Genomic DNA, 22,336 nt, shown 5'->3' on the forward strand with positions numbered 1-22,336 from the left:
ACAGTTCAATGATTCTATGTATAAATATCACACACAACTGTGAAATACAGACAGAATGGGAAAATGGGTGCCCATTCATCCTCAACCTGGTTTAAGGCATATTTATTCAAATCTGTGTCTCCTTGTACAAGGCTATGTCCCCACATATATAGCCAATCTCCAAGGGCCGTCCTTTACTTGACTCTGCAATGCTTAATTGGGCTTTGTACAATATATTTGGCTTGAACAAAGAAACAAGCTCTTCCCATTAGATGAAGTAATTTGAAACAGACTTTCCTGTTGTGTAAATGCAAATATTCACACAACGAGACGGTTTGAGCCAATTAATTTAGGAATACAGATCAAAAGGAGATTTGTAAGCCTAAAATGCCTTCACAACATTACAAGGCCAAACAAACAAACCCCAGCAAAAAGTATTTGGTAGAAGACCGTTGTTCCCATTCCTAGTCGCATCCTTGCTTTTCAAACATGTTGGTCTTTGGAATATCTTTTTGAGCCAAAAATAGCAGAACTCTGAGCACAGCACATGACACACAGCCACAAAAACTCATTCATGTCAAGAGTCTACGCTGGCATAGTGCAATCAACTAGCAGCCAGGCATATCCTAGGAAGAGGAACAAAGAAAACAAAGTTGAACAAACATAGATTTTAGAGAAAAAGGGAAGGGTGAGGAACCATAGAAGTTTTTTTGTTTGTGTTCAGTGATACCAAGGAGGTTTCTAAAGGGTGGGCTGTATAAATTCATAATAAGTTATCAGGGGATGAACCACAATTCAGTAACAGAACCCATATTTTGCATTAAGAAGAATCCCAGTTCAATCCCTGGCTTCCCTGTCTAAAAAGACTGGGTAGTAGGTGATGGGAGCAGACTCCTACCCAAGGACCTCTGACAACCAGGGCAAGCCAGAGTAGATCATGCTGGGCTACATGGGGAAATGCCCTGACCTACCTGAAGGCAGCTTCCTATGTTATTAAGAAAAAAGCCACTGCCAGGAAACCCATATGCAGGTAATAAAATTCAATGCATATCATAGAATGAAAAATAGCTGCAGAAAATAGATCCAAAATTTGGCATAGCCTCCCCCTCCCCACACAAACAAACAAACACCAAATTAACCAAATAAAGTCTAAGAGGAAATACACATTACATACTTTATTCAGGTGACCTAGGTGAGTTCTATTAATCACACATGACAATGACATCATTCCTAACCGCAGGATATTTTTTGAGTAACTCTTAAAACTGACTGAAGTGTGCCTGAGTTAGGGAAAACCTGGGCTCAAGTACCATCAGCAGCATGTGGATTATTATGGAGAACTTATTTCTTCTGCTCTTGAAAGTGACTTTCATGACTGAACTCTTATTGGACAGAGCTTGTGAAAGCTCGTGATGCAGCAACCTTGAAGTATGAAGTATGGTCTCTGTGTGAATTGGAGAATGCCTCCTGGGAACTCCAGTTACATAGCCTTGAGTACCATGGAAGAAGGAGAGGGTGGAAATGAAACTAATGACACCCCCTTGGGGCATTTCTTCATTGCAGCTAAGCTCCTGTCCTGGGATACTGCACTCATTAATCCCTAGATCATATTCTGAAAAGTCAACGGTCCATTACAATTAGGACTGTGCTCCAAAGAACCCAAAGAATTTCTGCAGAAAGGGAGCTTCTGCGTTTTTTTTATATATATAATTAGATCCAGAAAAACTGAGGTGGATGATTGAAGAGGAATGATCTCACTCAAATAATTTTATTGGACAGATGCTTCCATTTCATTCTCATCTTTGGACAATAAAGCCATATTTAAGTGATTTACCATGTGTGCAAATAATCCCTTTTGGATTTGGCTTTTCTGCCAAGGCCTATTTCAATTAGTTGTAACTTATCAAGAGGAATGCAATAATAAACTCCATGGGACTCTTTGAGTAGGTGACATGCCAAGACTTTCATGTAGCATATGGCTGCCCCAACAGCCTAAAATCCTCATCATTCCAGGGTCAGAAATGGAGCACTGACTGAGTCCCTAAGATCCCGAAGTTCACATGCTCTAACTTCACTGCACAACAGGAGAGGGGGCGGTAAACGTATTCACAGCCCATTTAGGTATTTCTTTTGCTCCAGACAATTATTCAAAAAGAAACAGAGCAGTCAAATTTAAGGGTCTCAAATATTTTTGCTTCCAACGCTCCAACATTGCAGAAGCTTCTTATTCAGCAAGTTGCTCATTTAAGCAAGATATTTACCAATTTACCCCATGATACATGTACGTACTTAAAGTGTAGTATGACCTGATTTGTAAGCCAAAATTCAAGGGGGCAGATGCTCCTGAACACCAGCATCTTGCTTCTTCCCTCTCAAACTTTCCTTCTTGGACGGCCTCCAAATTCCCCCGACCCCCAAACTCCCCTGTGTTCAAATAGCAGTTTGGAGATTGTTGGATTTAAATAAACGACAGACTGCTCTAACACAAGTCTTTTTAAAGAGGGTAATTGCGGGTGGGGAAACAGAGCTATTTTCACCAAAATCTTTGCCAAAATCCCTATGCCACTTTTTAAACTCTAGAAAGTGTATATTTACTCATCTGAATGTTAGTCAGAAGTTTATAGTTTTAAATCCCTTGCTTTCTGAGCTCTCTTAATGTTCAATACAATTAGTTATGCTTTTGAGAGAGAGAGGCTGTACTTGTTTACATATCAGAAAATGTCAACAGCAAAGCGTGCTTTTGCACAACTTCTGTTATAAACAGGATGCAGCATTTTACCCACTTCAAAACCCATTAAAGAAATGAGTGACGGTGTTGCATCCCAGTCATTTCAACCCCCCACCACAGTTGAATACATGAATCTGAATTATGCTAAGTCATCTCCTTGATCTACCTAGCCAGCTATGGTCTACAACACCAACCGGCAGAAGGTCTCCAAAGTCTCAGGCTAATTGCTACACAATTTTTGAAGAGTAGGTGCAGAAATGTCTTAAGACACCTTATTACAGCCATCAGTACTAGTGTAGCTGACACCGTGGGCTCCACAGTTGTTTTTACACAGGTCCAGGTTTGTCCAAAAAACAAACAAGGCTGGTATCAGCTCTTTGAATCTACTAGAGCGCAGCTATTCTAGAAGGCCTGCCTGCTGATGGCTGCACTGGGTCCCCTTTAAATAAATGTTCTGCCCCAGTATAGTGGTACCTCTGGATGCGGACGGGATCTGTTCCGGAGCCCCGTTCGCATCCTGAAGCAAACGCAACCCGAGACAGCGCATCGCGATTCGCCGCTTCCGCGCATGATGTCATTTTGAGCGTCTGTGCATGCACGAGCGGCAAAACCCAGAAGTAACGCGCTCCGTTACTTCTGGGTCGCCATGGAGTGAAACCCGAAAATGCTTAACCTGAATCTACTTCAACCCGAGGTATGACCGTACTCTGGCCAGCACCAGGCAGCTGGACCTAGCCACACTTTTTAATTTCTCACAATTCTAGGTCTCTGAAGTGGAATCACTGTCACATTCTGGGAAACAGAAAAGGTGGCTACATTCAGCTACCAGGTCACTTCTCCAGAGCCCCCTAGCAGCTGAAGCGATCTATCAGAGGACACACTCCCCACCCCCCCAAAAAATATTGGAGACAGCTCTGGGGTTGAGGGTGGGGGGTTAAAAATCTTTTCAGGAAGCATGGTTTATCCTGGCAGATACCCTTGTGGGACTAGGCATGCAGGCAGTGGGCAGACAGGTAGCATAATATAAAGGAGGTTGAATCTCTCTCAGGAAGCTTCTAAGTGCAAAAAACAAAACAGCCTGAAAAAACCCGAAAAGACTGAAACAAACAAAACAAAAACTTGGTTGCTCGAATCATGAGGAACTATGGCTTCTCTCTCACACATGCAACGGATGACGTAAATCTCACTTGTACCACTTTAGGCTGCAGATGTAAACTCATATAACACACTGTGTGTGTACACACTGCACGTACACACACCACAAAACACAGTGTCATATGAGCTTGCATCTGCAACCCAAAGAGGTTCAACTTAGATTTACGTCATTATCTCTTGAATGTGTGAGAACGAAGCTATATTTCTTTGTGGTTTCAGCAGCAAAGTTTTTGTTTTGTCTGTCTGTTTCAGTCTTTTGAGGTTTCTCAGGCTAAACGACTAAACAACAGCAACAGGCTGTTTTATCTTTGCATTTAGGAGCTTCATGAGAGATATCTGACCTCCATTACATTATGCTAGCCTGGCTACACACACACACACCCTGCACCTAGAAAGCTAACATGGGAAAGAGGCACTTAGAAAACTAGCACGTCGAGGAAAGGTTTGTGAAAGGTAGCAATATACCATCCTCATGGGGTATCATGTATTTGAATAAACCCAAACATTAAAATTTCCCTGCACATGCAAATCTAGCACATTGCTCAGTCCTCAATATAATCTGTACCAAACTTAGGCAGCTTGGACACTTCCAAGATGAAAAATGAAAATGGGCCTACACATAGGCTTTTTATTCATTTCTTAAAACGAATGCACTCTGCTAATTTCAGTCAAAGATACAAAAGGCACAATGCATGCCAGCTTTCTTGCTTAGGAGCCAAGCCTTTCTTATCACTAGAGCAGCTCTAGAATGTGAACGTTCTCTTCAACATTCAGCACTTAAAATGCCATTTCAAAGAATGCAATTTCAGTGTTGTAGCAAGGCCACCTCAAGGACTACAAAAATGAGCTCTGCACCTATATACAGAAGACTACCTTTTGAAACCTTCAAAATTTCTTGGTTTTGTTTTTGTTTTTTTTAAAATAATATTTATTAATTTTCCAACTGTTTAAACACAACAAAACAGAAAAAAACCCAAAAAACAACAACATAAGACTAACAAAACAAGACACAAACCATTTAAAACACAAAACAATTTCAATATCTTATCTTTCATTCCCTTATTTCCACGACCTCCTCACACCTCCCTTTTTGTATTCCACTTCTGTTAATTGTTTCAGCAATTCCTTTCCATCTTCCTCTGTTTTCTATCCTATAATTATCTTAACATATTCTAACCTTATTTTTCCCTTTAATACACTATTAATCTATTTATACTTGATTCCTTATAGCATTTCTACTAAAGCCATATAACTTCATTCCAACATTTTTCTAACATTCATTATTTTTACAGTATTTCTATAAACAGTCTTAAACTTTTTCCAGTCTTCTTCCACCGACTCTTCTCCCTGGTCTCGGATTTCTGCCAGTCGTTTCCGCCAATTCCATATAGTCCATCAACTTCATCTGCCATTCTTCCCGAATGGATAAATCTTGTGTCTTCCAGTACTTCACAATGAGTATTCTTGCTGCTATTGTTGCATACGTGAATAAAATTCTATCCTTCTTTAACACCAATTGGCCGACCATGCCCAGGAGAACGGCCTCTGGTTTCTTCAAAAGGGTATATTTAAGTACCTTTTTCATTTCGTTATGAATCATCTCCCAAAGTGTCTTAATCCTTGGGCATGTCCACCAAAGGTGAACTCTAATCCTCAAATTCGTCTGTTTTTCTTTAAGTTCAGTCATAGCAAGCGTCAACTTATGTTCATCAAATTGCCTCTGTAGGGCTGGGGCTCTCTTTCTCTTTCTCTCCAGTTGTGTTACTTTACCTTCAGCAACAACAGCTTTTTCCCTGGCTTCCTCTGCAGTTTGCCATATCAAAATAGGTTCCTGTATCAATTTCTGGGTGGTTTCTGTATTGGTATTATTTATACTTTCTGTATTTAAGTTAATTTTAGTAATTGAAACATCCACTTTCGCATTTATCGTGTCCATTTTCCTGTTAAGCTGATCCAATGAGTCATTTATCTTATATAATGCAGCCACTAAAGCCTCTTCTGTCGACATTCCTCTTGGTTTTAAATACACTGGTACAAAGGCAGCAACAGAAGAAGCAGGGGGGCCTAATGATGGACCTCTCCTGGATTGTTGCCAAGTCCTCCCAGACCTTAATGTTTTGTCAGCAGTTGACTGGTCTGTTTTTCCTCTTCCATTTACCATAACACTTAAAAGATTCAAGGTCAGTCCCAGAGTCTCACGGTTTTTAACTCGCAGCTGGAAATTCCCCTAGCCCAGCTCTTGTAAAGCAACTGGTTTCAAAGGCTTCCACTAGGGGGAAACATTTTCTATTTGTAATAGTCAATAGTATCCTCTTTTAAACAATCCAAAATTAGTTTCAAATTAGTTTCAATTTTCAGTTACTTTTACTCCTTTTTAAAGCAGCCGGAGACAGTAGAAACAATGTATTTCTCTTGTTTAACTAGCTGTCAATGAACGTTCTAAACGCTGTCAATGAACATTCCAAAAGACGTCAGTCCTGCTAGCAGCCCGTTTCCAGGGTCAGAGCGGTGGTGTTTTAGATCTCTTCGCTCTCTCCCACAGGCATACTCCAAAATTTCTTGGTTTTGTAATTTACATAACCACCACCACTGAGCTTGCAACCGGAAAATCATCTCCGTTCAGCCCACAAATTGAGGTCCTTTCCCTGTGCAACTCCTTACATTCCAGACGGTTAACGGAACTCTTTTTAGCTGTGCCTTTATTTGGAAACAAGTAAGAGCCATCTGTGCACCTAGCTGTTTTCATAAAATGAGTACTGGCCACATGCAAGCGGGCAATGGCTTGGCAAAATGAACGAAATCTTCAGTTGGCTCCAAGAGTACAGCCATGTGCTTCTGCTTCCCATAATACACAAAATGGACATGTTTTGCTTTAAATATAAGTGCATTATCCTCCAAGGTTGTAGAAAAGAGAGCAGAGAAAAACAAGTCTCTGCACTTATCATAAAAACGGCTTGATCTGGGAAATATGGCGGCTTGCCCATTGCAATGTTCCAAGCGGCCAAGAAGAAGAAAAATAATCATCCAGTGGTCAGGCTGAATTAAGAGTTTAATTAAGATACTGTTATTCAGCTGGCTGCCCTTGCTTACCCTCTGAAATCCCTCTCAATCAAGCAATTCTCTTTTTCCACCAAGGCTTTTGGGGAGCACCCCAGGGACCTTTCCAGACCACTCCCACCCCATTTATGTAGCAGTTACTTTGTTGTTGTGTAGGATGCTCATGTCTCGCCTCCTCATGCTAGCATGGGACCAAAGTGCTTTGCGCAATTCAGATAGGTTTAAAGACAAAAATAACAGAAATACAATATGTTTTAAAACAATGTGAAAGCAACAGAAAATCAGCCTTAAGCCTTAGGGAACTCATTTCTTCATAAATACTTTTTATTCTTTGGACAATAGGAAGCTGGCTTACTCTCAACACTGACTGGCTGCAGCTCTCCCAGGCCTCTCCTAGCCCTTCCTGGAGATCCCAGGGATTGAACCTTCAGCACGCAAAGCAGCAGCTCTATCAATGAGCTATGGCACTTCCTCTATGCCTGACGCTGGGGATATTTCTACAATCTCTTTGCAAAGTCTGGCTAAGCTACCCAAATGAAAGACAATGTGGAACAATTTGTCAGAGATGCAGTCCAGGAAAGGGAACAGGTAGTAAGAGTGGTGCGGTGGATAAATCAGAAAAGGCTTGCAGAGATAAGAAAGCAAATGGGAATAGGCAGAGGCAGCAAAGCAAGGAACGGAACTCATGAGAAGGGAGGCAAGGAATAAAACAGTTCCTTTCTGCAACTGTTTTGCAAATCTGATCCCTGCCTTTTTAAACTCCAGATGGAAATCTAAATTGTAGAATTTAGGTGATGGGGTTTTGCGCATAAACAATTTCCTTAAAAAACATTAAAATTTGTGATCTCCACACACAATTTGGATGTCTCCCTTGATGTGAACAGGAAGTTAGACAAAGGCTATAGTCCAAAGAAGTTTAGCCTGGAACACAAAGCAACTCACCACTGAAAACCTTGGGGGCAAGAAGGAAGGTCTTTAGCAGTGGGTTGCAATTTGCCCCCCAGCAAGCACTTTCATGATGGTGCCTCTTCCATCTCCCCACTGATCTGCACCATTTTACAAACAAACAAAGCAATGAAGGCAAACTTATTGCAGACTTAATGTGCATATTGACTAGCATGCTTTTAGACTCATGAATCCTGTGTACAAAAAAATAAATGCACTATTAAAAGCACCAATTTTTAAATGACATTTCATGCTTTATGCCTTGGTGGTCCTCTTACAAGCTAACATTTGACAAAGGCCAATCAAAACAAAATTTGTCTCAACAATGGATGTTTCAAGACTGTTCTTTATAACAGCAAATGCAGATGTCTGCACAGATGTTTTGTTCAACCAAATGCCATTCTGGCCAACTTTACTTCTGGGATGGTTTTCTTTGTGAGAGGTTCTTTGAGCAAGTTAGAGTACAGTACATACCCCACAAGTGTCCCAGGGAAAAAAACAGGACATCCCTTTTTTCCTCACCAGAGCAAGGTGGTCATTTTGGGTACTGTGATCTTGCATGATTTTGCACCAAGACCTCACCCTGGAGAAAGCACATCTTTGGGGCTCTGTGATTTTGTGCGAGTCACATGACTTCCGTGGAAGCACAGCTGGGAAGACACAGAACCTAGTTTTGGGACTCAACATGTTGGAGGGTAAGAGAGTGTAAAATAAGCAGTAAATCATGTTTGGCTTGGGACTCAGGCCTTGCCTCTTCTCTGACAGACGATCTAACATCTGCTATGTGCCCTAGTCATGCAGAGACACTGATCAGCTGCTCCCAGCTAGATTTTAAATGGATAACAACAGCAGAAACCATTATTTTGTAAGTGTGACAAATGCTGTATTTGCTTAATTAATCAGAGGGAAATTTGAATTTTTGTGTCCATGTCTCAGTGCCCTCTATACACAGCAGCTAAAACTTTAACTACTTGGAATGTTAAATCTAAACACAACCTTTGGATCTCAAGTCTAAAGAAACATTTTGGATTGCTTTAAAAATTTGTAGGGCTTACCTCTCCAAACCTCAATGTCACTTTTTTCCTACTCTCTCGTTTAACTGCAAAGACTACTGAAGCAACTTAATCTGTGTTTATAATGTGTCTTAAATTACTCACTCTGAAGAAGAAAATGCGACAGTCAGTTGCTCAGATTCCTTCCCATCTCAGAGCCAATGACTGCTTCAGTTTGCTTCAAAGGGTAATTTACGCCACATGTAAAATAAGCTTTCTGAGTATCAGGCAGCATTCAGTTTTGTTCTCTTTTGAATCTCGAACAGAAGCCAACCTTTCCTTTCCCACTAACTCTTTAATTCACTGCTTAAACCGGGAGATGCAACAAACTTCTATCAAACTTTGTTTTTCAAATAGAAAAACGACTACCAGACTTTTAGAAGACATCTGAAGGCAGCATTGTTTAGGGAAGAATTTAATGTTTAATAGACTATTGTATTTTAATATTCTGTTGGAAGCTGCCCAGAGTGGCTGGAGAAACCCAGCCAGATGAGCGGGGTATAAATAATAAATTATTATTATTATTATTAAACTCAAGCTTAAGTTTCCTCTCAAATGAGAGACAATCACAACAACATTTCACAGTGCTGGTGGCGCAAATGATCAATCACAGTGCAAAAGGTGACTTGCCAGACACAGATCCACCAGCCATGGCATGTGTGTGGCAATTCTCTCCCTTTTAATATTCCAGGCAGGTGGCAAAACCCAGGATCTTTACCAAGACCCTAGTACAATAGTCTGCTTTACATGGCTGGAGGATAGAGTTCAGCTGAGCTGGTGACAAGCAGAGCAGCCCTGCTCCAGCATTTATAAAAGGAAAGCTCCTCATGAACACTTCTATCAATATTATATGAAGAAAAAGAAATGTTCCTTAACAGATCAGCTTTTTACTCCCCCCTATATATCCTACCCCGCCCAGCTTGGATGCACCCAAGCTGAGCTAGCAGGGAGATAAATCAGACACACTTTTGCTAAAGGTAATAAAACACTGCAAAATTCTCAAGATTTATAGACTGGTGCTCTTTCCATCTCGGTTGGGTTGAAGATCGAAATACAGGAAGTTTTCTTTCTCTGTTGATAACACCATTATACTATTTTGTTTGTCTGCCTGACAATACAGCACTACATCCTCCTACACTGCAAGATGGTTCATTAATTACATAATGATGCGAACAGGGCAAGTTGCGTTGCTTCCTGCCCACTTCTGCTGTAATACTCAACTGTGCAAAATCTCATGAAACAGATGCTGCAGATGCTAAAAACCAGCCCACAACCTGCCAGCTACTGCAACTAGCTGCCACTGGACCCAAATACACTCATGAGTGAACTGGAAGGATAGTCAATTAAATGCCTTATTATTTGAAGCACTGACAGCCCAGATGGTAGAGATGGATCATTGGATTCCATGCACTTACTACCACTGTACACAAGTCATGTGTGACCCAGCTGTTTGATCTTAGCCATTTGTACTTGTCCACAGGTGTGAGTCACCCAATTTCTATCTCCCCACTTCCAAAAGGAATCAAGAAAAATGAGAAGCACAGTGGTCACATGCATATTTTTATATATATAAAAGCCTAGTGCCCATTTTTCTTTGTGCAATTATCAGGCACATTTGTTCCTGAGACTGGTTGCTGCACTCCGTGTAGGCTGTCACTCTGTGGACAAACATCTAACCCAACCTTGAGCTTCCCAGCAACATTAAGATACAACAATAATCATGTTTGACTCTGTAATGCTTTTTCTTGTTCACAACTTCTCATTACTTCTCTAGTCCCTCAGCATTTAAAATGTTCTATAAGTATCTGGTAACAGTCTGCTGGTACTACAACAATTCCAGAATCTGTTAAATGGCAAACACATTTTTCCTCCGATCAGGAAGGATGGGCAGATCCTCTGATAAATGTACAATGCAGATTTAATCTAACATTATCCATCTTTCACTACTCTGCACCTGATCTTTCCATCTGGGTCACTTGCACAAATTTAACATCAGCAGCTGAAATAAGAGCTCTATATAATGTGCCTCTTAATCCCCCTGCTGGAAGTCAGGATATTTAGCATGCTAATAGGACTAGTGTAACCCCCTCCTCCAAGCACTTTGCTTATCTACTCCTGTTTCACCCTCTTCCACGTTTTCTGGGTTAAATCAACAGCAGTATTCTCAAGACTAGTCCTTGGAAGCCTTGGCCTTTTTTTCCAATATTTTGCAGTCTTAAGCTTCTCTCCACCAATTGTTTTGACATATCCAGGCTGCTCCTCCACATACTCAAGACAGAAGCCAGCACAACTGCAGCGTCTATATAAAGTCTGTGACACGTTATTCTGTGAAGTTCAATATCACAAGCCGTTTTAGTAACACTGTGAATAAGTTTTACGTTTCCATCTGGAATCAAAAGATACAAACTGAATAATTCATGCGGCAGCCAAATCATTTATATTTCCAGAAAACGGCATTAATCCACTGACTGCTCTACTTTCTCAAACAGCAAACAGTATGGCATAATCTGCATTGTGTTATTTTATGCTCCATCATGGAGGACATCATAGGAGATCTCCCCAACATAGCAAACATTATTGTACAGACCTGGAAACACTTAAGATCCACATTTTTAAGAAAGCAGACTGTTTGAAGCTATAGTATGATCCACAAATGCAGCCTAACATTTGCTGTATCTTCCACCAAACTTCTCTATAATGAATATACAACACATATAAAATGCTTTTTCTTTACCCACCTAGCTGAGTCCCAAATGTTGATGTACTCCAACCCTCATCATCCCTGGCCATCAGCCATGCGGGTTAAGGCAAGTCAGAGTAGAAATGCAACAACAGCTGGAGGGTCACAGGTTCCACACCCCTTGGCCTTACAGGTTGTGAAACCACCAGCTCTCATTTGTAGCTGGTGGGACACAAAATGTTTACAGCAAAATAAAATAAAAAATCTGCAGGCTTGCTGCCTGAATCACTCTTGGTTATGGCACAGCTTCGTATGAGCAGTCTCCAAATCTCTGGTAGGAATTGTGATTAGTGGCACCCAGAGCAGCTGATTCATAGTCAAGGTTTGTATCAACATCTTTGCATCCTGGCCATGAACAGTTAAAGGTTTTTCATTTTGTGGGGCCCTTATCTTTTGTTGAATGCATACTGTTCTATTTGGAATGGTTTTATTTCACAGTCGTGATAATTAATTGCTTTTATAATTTTATATTGTGCTGCATTGTATATTATATTATGTTTGTATTGTTTTAATTCTCCCTGGGACCTTATGGTAAAGGATGTGTAGGAAATCTTGTAAATAAAGAATATTTGCACCAAGATTCTATCCTCTTCATTTTAGTCTCAAGCTGCATGACTATTTAACAGAGTAAATACAACATTCAAGTAGGAAAGTGAGCCCTGCAAACTTTTATTTCAGTAAAGATTTAAGATTGTTAATTCTCCATGTTCTATTTAATTTTTTTTCTAAAGCTGGGTTGCATTCTTATTTGCTCACAGCAAATTTCAGCTGGAATACATTCTCCTCACTGAAGTTATGAATGAAAACAAAATCTCTCCATCTAACAGCTTTCAAACACAGCCATGCAATTGTTTTATTTCTTGAAACAGTGTTTTTAAGAAAGCGCTTACCTACTACTTCTGTTAGAGGAAGAAATTATGCCTTTCGGTCTGACAAGAGGGTGGAATCTTTCTCAGGAAGGAAATGTAGAAGCTTAAAGAAAGGTTTCTTCATCGACAGCAATGCTTCTGGAAGATGAGCAGTCAGAGAGATCCTACTACACTGGTACACTCCCAAAGCTGCATCTCATCAATAATTATAATTAACATCAACTATTAGCAGTTTATACATATAAAGTTGGCAAATGAGGCAAACAACAATGGAATAAATGGTCACATTCCTTAATTCTTCCCATTTACTTGGATGGCAAATTCAATCAGCAAAACGGGATAGCAAATAGCAAAACCGGTAGATTAGAAAGATCACGCTATGCAGGATCTTAAATGTGTTGACTTCTTTTAAAACTTTGGTCCTCCTTATGACTATGGGAATAACTGCTACACACATGAGTGGCTTTAATGGCCATGCATCCTGCTTAAGGCAGGGGGAGCCAATGAAATGCCCTCCGGAAGCTGGCTGGATCTGATGGGAGCTGGACTCCAGCAACATTGAGAAGACACTACATGGGTAGCCCCCACTCCCACCCATCCCAGTTTAGGATACAATTTACGGAACACATTCTCTAATGTCTATTCTCTATGTAGTCATTCCTCACAGTAGAGTCCCTTCTGGTATTACTCCAATGCACATGAACACAAGGCAGTGATGGGGTGGTTTATTGCAGGGGGTGGGGCTCGTGCTTGACAAATTGCTTTTATTTTTCTATGTTTTATGAAGGCAGATTAAATAACTGCTATTTCCTACTTTGAATAACTCTTTCGCAGGAGTAAAGATTTCATAACTGCTCTCCACTACCTAAAATGGGCCACCCACACCTTTAAGTCCTGGGAGCACACCACTGACTTAAAGCATTTGGCCTATCAGCACCTATATCTTGAATAAGAGTGCTGGGTTGTGTTTTGGGAGACCCAGGAAGGCAGTGATGCACAGATAAAGGAGTTTAAATCACGCGCAGCCAAATGGTGCCTCCCAGCTTTGTTGTTAGCCTACAATTCCCATCACCCCTGACATTTAGGCCATGCTGGTGGGGGCTAAAGAGAGCCCAGTATCATCTGGAAGGCCACAGGCTGCACATTGCTGCATTAAGGGTCTTTGGGCTCTTATCTGGGACCTTTTACCAGTTGAAATCTAATGGCGAAGTTACCCAGGACAAGGGTCCTTTCAACAATAGAACCAAGACACCGAACTCCACTCTCAGAGAAATGTTTGTGCTGTCCCTTCTCTGCCAGCATTTTGCCCACTGTTGGTTTTTTTGGAAGTGGTTAGTTTACAGACTGTGTTATTTCTTTTATAGTGATTGCATGTGCATTTGCGTTTTGACTTTCAGCCATTTTACCAAGCCTTTGTTGGGGTGGGTGGCAGCGCAGGGATATAAATGTTTCAGTTAAGTAAAAAATAAATCAACTAAGCAGCAGCACTTTAGCTTTAAGACCAAGACAAAATGAGGGCACATGTTTAAACAGTAGGAGATTAAATCAGGAGTAGGTAACTTCCAAGTGAATTACGCTGCATCTCCCATCATCCCTGATCGCTGGCCATGCTGGCTGGGGTTGATAGGAGGTGAAGTCCAACAACACCTGGAAGGACACTCAGTTGGCTACGCTTGCCTGGCACTGGTCAACCTGAGAACCATAGGGCTAAAGAAGAGGGCACAGGTGTTCTCAAAGGTGTCTGGATTTTTGTGAAGTTTCTCCTCTTGTAAATTAAGTATGGGACTGGAACACAGGATCTCTACAATAAACCAACCAAGATTCTTTGTCATCTCTTCCTCAGTTTTCCCACCTTTTCAATATTGTTTCTATTCAAGAATGCTCTTTTCTACAAGGATATTTCTACAAGGAAATAGAAAGAATGCTCTTTCTATTTACAAGGATATAGACAGGCTTTTCAATTAAAAAAGGAGAAGAAGCTGTATGGGTGACTGCTTTCATTTCCCACATAGGTAGTTTTAAAGGCTGATCTTAATTTGTGAAGAATGGCAAATTGCATGCAATGAATAATACTTAGCACATTTTAGTATAGCACATTTCAAAGTGTTTTTGGATACAACAAAAGGTGGGCAAAGTGGCAAGAGCCGCACTGAAGAGGAGATGGTTGCCTAAGGCAATCTGGTGACCTTGTGGCTGAAGTAACATTTGAACTGAGGACTTCCTGGGTCACAGTTTGTTCTTAGCATATGCCAAGAAATACAGCATTTAAGTCAAGGATGGATGAGATATGGCCCTCCAGATGTTGTTGGGACCGCAGCTCCCATCAGGCCCCAGTAAGACTGGCCAATGGCCAGGACTCTCAACTCTTATCAGCTCTAGCAACATCTGGAGGACCAAAGGCTGTCCACTCCTGAGAAGTGAATACACACACACACCAGCCAAAAGGGAGCACTTATGCTAGCTTTGTAGACTAATGGTTAGGAAACCATAAAATCATCTAGCCCAACCCTCTCAAAATATTTGTATTTGGCTAGCAAGCTACATTTTATTTGGGATATTATTCCATAGAAAAATTAATAGGACTCATCTTCCCCACCTCCTCCTCTTTCCCAAAAGATGATTACTGGTTTTGTGAAAACTGGTGCTAGTGCAACCCAGTTGTCAATTCAAGAACAACACAGAGAGGGGGGGGGGGGAGCGTATTCAGCACAGTCAGAGCCTGAGAAGTAGCCTAGCATTAAACTAGCTGGCAGTGGGCTAGCGAGGAACATATTTCAGTTTTAAAAAAGTATTTCATACTTTTCAATAAAGAGCATATAAAATTTCCATTTTTCAGACTGTGTTATCTGTGGTGTTTGCAATCTGCTGTAACACAGAGATATTAAAGGTCAACACATTCTTTTTAATTGTCACACACTTCACGCAAAGAAGGCATTAAGTGTTGTCAAACTTTCCATCCATTGTGAGAATTAAATCACCCCATAGGCAAAAGAAGAAAAGAGAGATGCAAAATGCCTCGAATGACTGACATGCACAGGCTCTGGGGGAAAGAAATCCTCAGTCACAATTCAACCTGACAAAGCAGTCAAACATTTGCAAGCAACTGGCTTCGAAAACTTCTGGCGTCAAGCATCGAAGGAAGAGAGAAAGTTACTTACTTCAAAATCCTGTGCGTTTGGGTTTGTATATTTTAAATCCTAGCCCGGGTATTAAAAAACAAAACAAAAACCCTTGCAGAAAGAAAATTCACAAAATAAAAAATATATATGCCCTAGTAAAACATAAAAAATATATATGCCCTTTTTATCCAACAGTAAAAACTAGGCTTCATTTCAGAAGTGGCTCCTCGGCTGAGCTACAATTTCTCTCCGAAACAACATACATTCAGGTACTAAGAAAACAGAGTGACACATCACACAAGTCAGTAGCATGCAGGCTTCACAGGCACAGCTGTGGCCAAGATGATTCAGAGCCAGATGAATTTAGAACAGGGCTTTCCAGTGGCGTATGTGCACCAAGCAGAGAACGTGTGCAAAAGCTATATTCCAAGGAATGAAAGGCTGGACAAAAATGTTATTGGCAAAAACCTCTCTTTAAATGTCCTCAGACACCTGAAATCCTCAACAGAGCAATCCCGCAGTTCAGCATTTCCATCCATCATTGGGATTCTTACACAGACAACTACAGGCTCTCAAACTTAAGAGGACTAAGCCAAATGCAGTGTGGTAACTTCACACAGGACCAACCTTTTATGGGCTGAACAGTGGAGCTTTGATACCAGCTAATCGACCATAAATAGCTCTTGAAATGCAGAAGGATCATATCAGCTGTTACAACAGGCCTGGCCTGCAGCTACTTCCAAGTCCTTCCCCACTGTCAGAAAGTTTCAGTCCTAGCTTTCATTTCCAGTTTTCAGCACCTCCCCCCTCAAACCCCTCCAAAAAAATATGCAAAAGGGAAAAGAAAGAAAGAAATCAAGTCATTCAGAAAAGAAAAGCCTGGGAAGGACGGGATAAAAGGAAAGAAGATACTTCCAAGCAAAGAAAAAAGATGTACTGTATGCATTGTTTTCCCAAGTAAATTGTCCAGTGCCATTGCCTGAGTCACTATACAGGCTGTACTTGCCACACTTTAAAAATTAAGAGATCTCTTTTAAAAGGTACAGATGGGTTTGTTTGTTGTTGTTTTTTAAAAAGTCACTAGGCTTTCTTAATTACTATGTGGATGTTATTGGAAGGTGAGAAACAGAAAAATAAACAATGAACCTGGATTTTTATGGGGGGAAACAGTCTAAACATGATCTTGTGCTGCAAAGAATATAACACACTATACAAAAATAAGGAAGATACTAGCATTAAAGCTTTTCATGTGATCAGTGGAACCCAAAACTCCATGGGATTTTATCACACATAAAGCTCTCTGGGCAGGAAATTCTTACTTCCTTCAGTGTTGGGTAACTCTTCATAAGTGTATTAGAACCACACAGGATGTTTCTCAAGTTTCTAAGTTCTTGCACATATACCCTTCGAAAAATAAAAGTCTGGTATCTTTAGTCACCCCAGGAAGGAAAAGTGCATTATGCATGGAACTGGGATAGATAAACTGGGAACTCCCAGATAGATAAAGATCAGTTCCTGCATGCAAAAGTCTATTGAGATAAAAAGATCCTGGGCTGGTGGATGCCAGTCAGCAAAGCTTATCTTCCAGGTTAGATACTTCTATACCACCTTTCACACCACAGAGTCATAGGGTGGTATACAGCAAATTTATTTATTTAAAATATTTTTTAGCATACCAATACATATCTATAAAGCCAATTAAAGTTCTAAATCCCGGTTGAGAAATTTGGGGCCTTTCAGAAGTTGTTGGACTACAATTCCCAGAATCTTCACCACTGGAACTGCTGACTACAGCTGATGAGAGCTGGATCCCAACAGCATCCGGATGGCAGGAGTTGAAGTCCCAGCAAGATGTGCAGAGCCACAGGTTGCCCATCCCTGTTTTAAAGCAGCTTAGGAACAGCCAAGTCTAGGGATGCTATGTGTCTAGGGAAAGATCAACAGGCACAGGGGGCATTTGCCCACTGATTTTTGGGCTGGCAATTAGCCAAGGGTATAGAAGAGTGAAGCTCTGTATTACTTGCAGAGGGGAATATAATGGGGCAGGGAAGCCTGGAGCTCTTCGAAGCTTCAAGATTGTATCCCCTTACAATCTTATGATATTAGACAGTTACAATGAATGTCTTCATCACAGACATCAAATAACAATAGAGTGAATTCTTGTATGGTCCAGATACATCATCTGGCAATGTTATCAAGAGGCTTCATCTCTGTTCTCTTTCTACAACAGAAGGCCACAGAGAGCAATATCTAATTATGCATTTTCTGACACAGCACCCCCACTAACATCTGGTTTGTGCTTCCTCCATCTGACTTAACAGCTTTAATGACATGGGCCAAATGCAATGATCCCTTTGGGTAGGAGGTCATATGAACTCTACAAACTAAGCAGCAACGAGCATTCTCTTGGACTGAAACCAATGAATAAACGGCAGGAGAGCAGTAGCAACAATTCACATGTGTGGGGTTTTTTTTTAAGGCAGCCATCATCTGTTATCTGTATACATTGAATACTACATGCTAGGAATAGATGAAAATCTTGTTTCTAAAATATTGCTTAGAAAAAGCAGAGCACAGCTTCAGGTAATGAGGTTCCACTTTAATTAAGCCTGTGTTTTCACAGTACAGGGGGCTTATTTACAGCTAATGATCACCTTCAAATTCTGCCTAAATGGCAGGGGCCAGTAAGAGATTATGCAAATGCTAGAGCTGCCCTCTTGCATTTGGTACATATGCTTAGGATGCCGGGATGCCCTTATAACTGCATTGTTTCCGAAAGCACAGTTGTTAGGACCAGTATTGAAAGGGGTGGATGGGCTGGACAACCCTTTGTGGGCAATAGAAAAAGGCACCAAAGTGTCCAGTTCTAATTGTGGCTACAAAGGGAGAACCAGAGGTGTACTCTAAGTGCACTCTCAGTTCAGTTCATGCCTTTGGAATTTGATGTTTTACCAAGTCCATGTCCTGCACCTGACGTCACACAACGTAAAGCTGACAGCCAACCTATGTCCTCTTGTCTAACTGGCCTTGTGAGTCAAATGGGGAGCACTGGCAGGCCCAATTAAGCCCATGGGCCAGAGGTTCACCACTGCTGATGTAAGACATATCTCCACTAAGTGCAAATACCTGCCTCACAGGGTTGCTGTGAGGATTAAATGGGAAGGGGGAGAACTATGTACACCGCACCTTGAGTTCCTTAGGAGGAAAGGTACGGTACAAACATACAAAATAAACATTTTATGCCACAGAATTGTGCCAAAGAACACTGCCCCTCCCCCCCCAAAAGCTATAATTCCCAGGGTTCCTTGTGGGCAGGGGGTAAAATAAGGATGTCTACTCAAAACAAAGTCTCTTGGAGCTGAATGGCTCTTACTTCCTGGTTAGCATACTTAGGATTATAGTCTCAGGTTGTAATTCTATGCCCTTTTACCTGGGAGTGACATCCATTGAACATAGTGCAAATTACTTCTGAGTAGAAATGCATAGATTTGTGCTACAAGTATGAAATAAGCATGGAAAACAAAATATATTGTTAACTGCTCTGCAATGCTCAGATGAAGGGCGGTATAAAAATTAGATACTAAAAAGAATAATGAACATGCACATTAGAACTGAGCAGTGTGCTTAGGCTGAAAGCACCACATTAAAAAAAAATAGTCACTACTGATACAATCACACTCACAACAAAATCCATTTGTCCAGAGGCAGAGTGCAGGCGTCACATGTTAGATGAATGCAACATATCCATTTTAACGAAACAGCCTGTACCAGGACTGCACATGGACTTATGCACAGCTTGTATTACTAACGTTCTGCAACCTATCTGCAATGTTTCAGCCAACCCAATTCCAGCGTATAAATTGCCTCCTTTTCTCTTGCTCCTGAAAGTGAGAAATTTACAAACCACAAAAGAGATTTTGTTTCTTTCCCCTTATGGTGAAAGTAGACAGCAAACGACACTGTAAAACAAAACAAAAGCCCAGAAGGCTGCACTTCACATACTGAAGCTTTGCTCATTGGCACAGGGCTCCTCCCTTAATACTTGATACTTCTCAATACTAAGGGCACACAGCTCTCCGTGTAATGGCTTGCCATTAAATGAAAGACTGCCCCCTTCCCATTCCCTAACAACTCCGGTGTTTATCACGCCTCCAGCTTCTGGCACCATCATAACAAATGTATCGCAAGCATCCCTGAACGAGCTCATATAAAATAACTTATTTTGCCCATAGTGTGCTCTCTGATCCAGAGGGAATTAGAGCCCATTGAAAAGTTCACACGGCACAAGGCACACATCAAATAAGAACTCAAAAACAAGGAAGGGACTATACTCCTTTAAACAATAGAATAATTTAAAACAGGCACCTAATATTTTATTCTTTCCCCTCTAGGAAATAAAAAACACTTACCAGGTTCCATTGTTAGAATCATGGCTCCAACTTCTCTTTCTCTGGACCAAGCCTCACTTATCCAGTGGAGGTGAACAATTCAGGGACACAGCCTGGCTTTGTTTTGAGCTTATATCTTCTGGGCTCACCCACCCCTCCTCCCACTTGTGGGAAAAAGACATTGCCTGTACCCTGCCTGCCTAACCATCTCTATTGGCTCATTCACAAACAATTCTACTTAGCATATTCAAGTTTCCCTGAGAGCTTGAAATGACCCAGAGGGACATTTTTGGCTTCCCTAGTTTGTAACTCTGTTCCAGTAGAAGTTAAAGTTCAAGCTTTCATTGCTGGCAGCTAGGCTATCTTTAAAGCCAGTTTCTTCCCAGTTGGCCAAATCCTTTCCTTAACACAAAGCGCCTGAGAAACCGAGCTCCTCTTCACTACAAAGAGGAAATAAAATTCATGTAGATACTCCTTAGTACGCACAGAGGACTGCCGCTGTCTGTTTATACAACCCATGGTTTAATATTAGGACCAGCACACAGGAAGGGCTTTAAAATGGCACCTAGGGGCACTCACAAGATCTAATTTTGAGTTTGGGCTCAGATCCAGATCAGTTTTCAATGCTAGAACTCAGCCTTGGAACAAATGAAACTGTGTGGTTTGCTGACCATTACGAATCGTTTGCATTTGTTTGTTTCTTGCTTTATATTTGTATTATTAATTACATTTATATATCACCTTTTTCTTTATACACACTTCTCTCCACTTTATGCTCACAATAACCCTGTGAGGCAGGTTAGGCTTCATGGCTGAGTGGAGATTTGAACACTGGTCTCACAGATCCAAGTCCAGTACTCTAACCAATAAACCACTCTGGTGCTTCCTGTTAGAATTCCACCCCTGCAGTGGTGGAGGAAGGGGGTGCGGTGGGGGCGGACTGCCCCGGGTGTCATCCCTGAGGGGGTGGTGACATTCGGCACGCTGCCCGCCCACGACTCCCAAGCCTACCCAGAGCCATTGGGGGAAAGGGGGAGCTGCACCGCTTTGCCAGTGGCATTCCCCCTCCCCCCTTCATTTTGACAGCTGGGGGAGGCTTGGGAGTCGTGGGCGTGCGGCGCACCAAATGTCTGCCATCGGCAGCTCGCTCCACCCCCGGCTGCAGGGCACGCGTGCCGCTCCATACACCCAAGAGGCTATCCGCGCCTGGGAGGGCACCTTCCGCATGCTGCCCCCCTCAGGAGCATGCCCCACCCTCCTGGACAGCGCGGTCATATGCTGCGCCGCTGCCCCCGCTCTCTCTCTCTCTCTCTATTATTAATATTAATACTAATGTTATACACTGCTGAGAGGCTTACTGCTTAAGGCTACTGATATAAATAGCATGCATGGTGCCAGGCTACAGCCAGGAAGACCCAGGTTAAAATTCCTGCTCATCTATGAAGTGTGTGAATGAACTTGGTCCAGCCACTCTCCCTCTCAGCCTAACATACTTGATGTGGTTGTTAAGCAGAAAAAACTAGGGAAGCTTTCTGCTTAACAACCATATCCATGTCCATTGGCTTGAGTTCCTTGTAGGATGGATGGGATCAACATATTAGTAAGAAAAAAATAAAAGGGAACACTTCAGGCAGACGGGGTCTATACATAAGGTCCCAGAAGAAGAATTTGTAGGTGTGAGCAGGGGACGGAGGGTTAGTAATGATTAAAGCAGGAGTCCTGCAATGTCCAGAGAATTTGCAGGTTTCCTATTCTTGGGCAAGACTGTTTCACATTACCTCTTTTCCGGTGCCACTGAGATCTGAATATTACCTGTGCTTTTAAAGCATTCTGATCCTCATTCAGAAAGTGGAATGACCCACCCACTGGGGAGTGAAACAAGCAAGGCAACTAAAAGATGCTATACATATATTATTCATGTATTTCTTTACCAACCACTCTGTAAGGTAGAGCTTTCCAAACTTTTCATGTTGGTGACACACTTTTTAGACATGCATCATTTCGCAACACAGTAATTCAGTCTTACCAGCAAACTGGAGGTTAAACTAACCCATTTCCAACCCTGGGAGGAGGACAGGGAGTGTTAGCATGACACACTAATGTATCACGACACAGAGTTTGGAAAGTTTTGTCATAAGGCATTGTATTCAGCAGTATTAGACCCACATTGTGGATAGGTTTTGAGGCTGAGACACGGTGGCTTGCCAAAGTTTAGGGGAGATGAGATATGAAGTGTGGTCTTCCTGAATCATAGATCAGTCTTTTGACCACTACACTGTACCAGATCTCCAGCAGAGATGGCCC

At 41.6% G+C, this 22,336-nt stretch overlaps 1 protein-coding gene across 15 annotated transcripts in view; it reads right to left on the reverse strand.

The window, feature by feature from the left end:
* SVIL (supervillin) overlaps positions 1-22,336 on the reverse strand; it is a 143,991-nt gene that overhangs the window by 82,780 nt on the left and 38,875 nt on the right. For 10 of the 15 annotated variants that reach the window (XM_080975252.1, XM_080975251.1, XM_080975256.1 and 7 more), the window contains exon 1: positions 7,862-8,042. The exons of 2 other annotated variants lie outside the window; for them this stretch is intronic. In XM_080975252.1, the coding sequence (XP_080831378.1) occupies positions 7,862-8,039 (178 nt within the window). In that variant the 5' untranslated portion in view covers positions 8,040-8,042. Of the gene's footprint in view, positions 1-7,861; positions 8,043-11,654; positions 11,722-12,546; positions 12,664-15,683; positions 16,217-20,053; positions 20,142-22,336 lie in introns of those variants that run through there. 3 more of the 15 variants (XM_080975250.1, XM_080975260.1, XM_080975258.1) reach the window with 3 other exon arrangements.

Source organism: Podarcis pityusensis (assembly GCF_964106645.2).
Source record: "Podarcis pityusensis genome assembly, chromosome: 12".
Taxonomy (NCBI): domain Eukaryota; kingdom Metazoa; phylum Chordata; class Lepidosauria; order Squamata; family Lacertidae; genus Podarcis; species Podarcis pityusensis.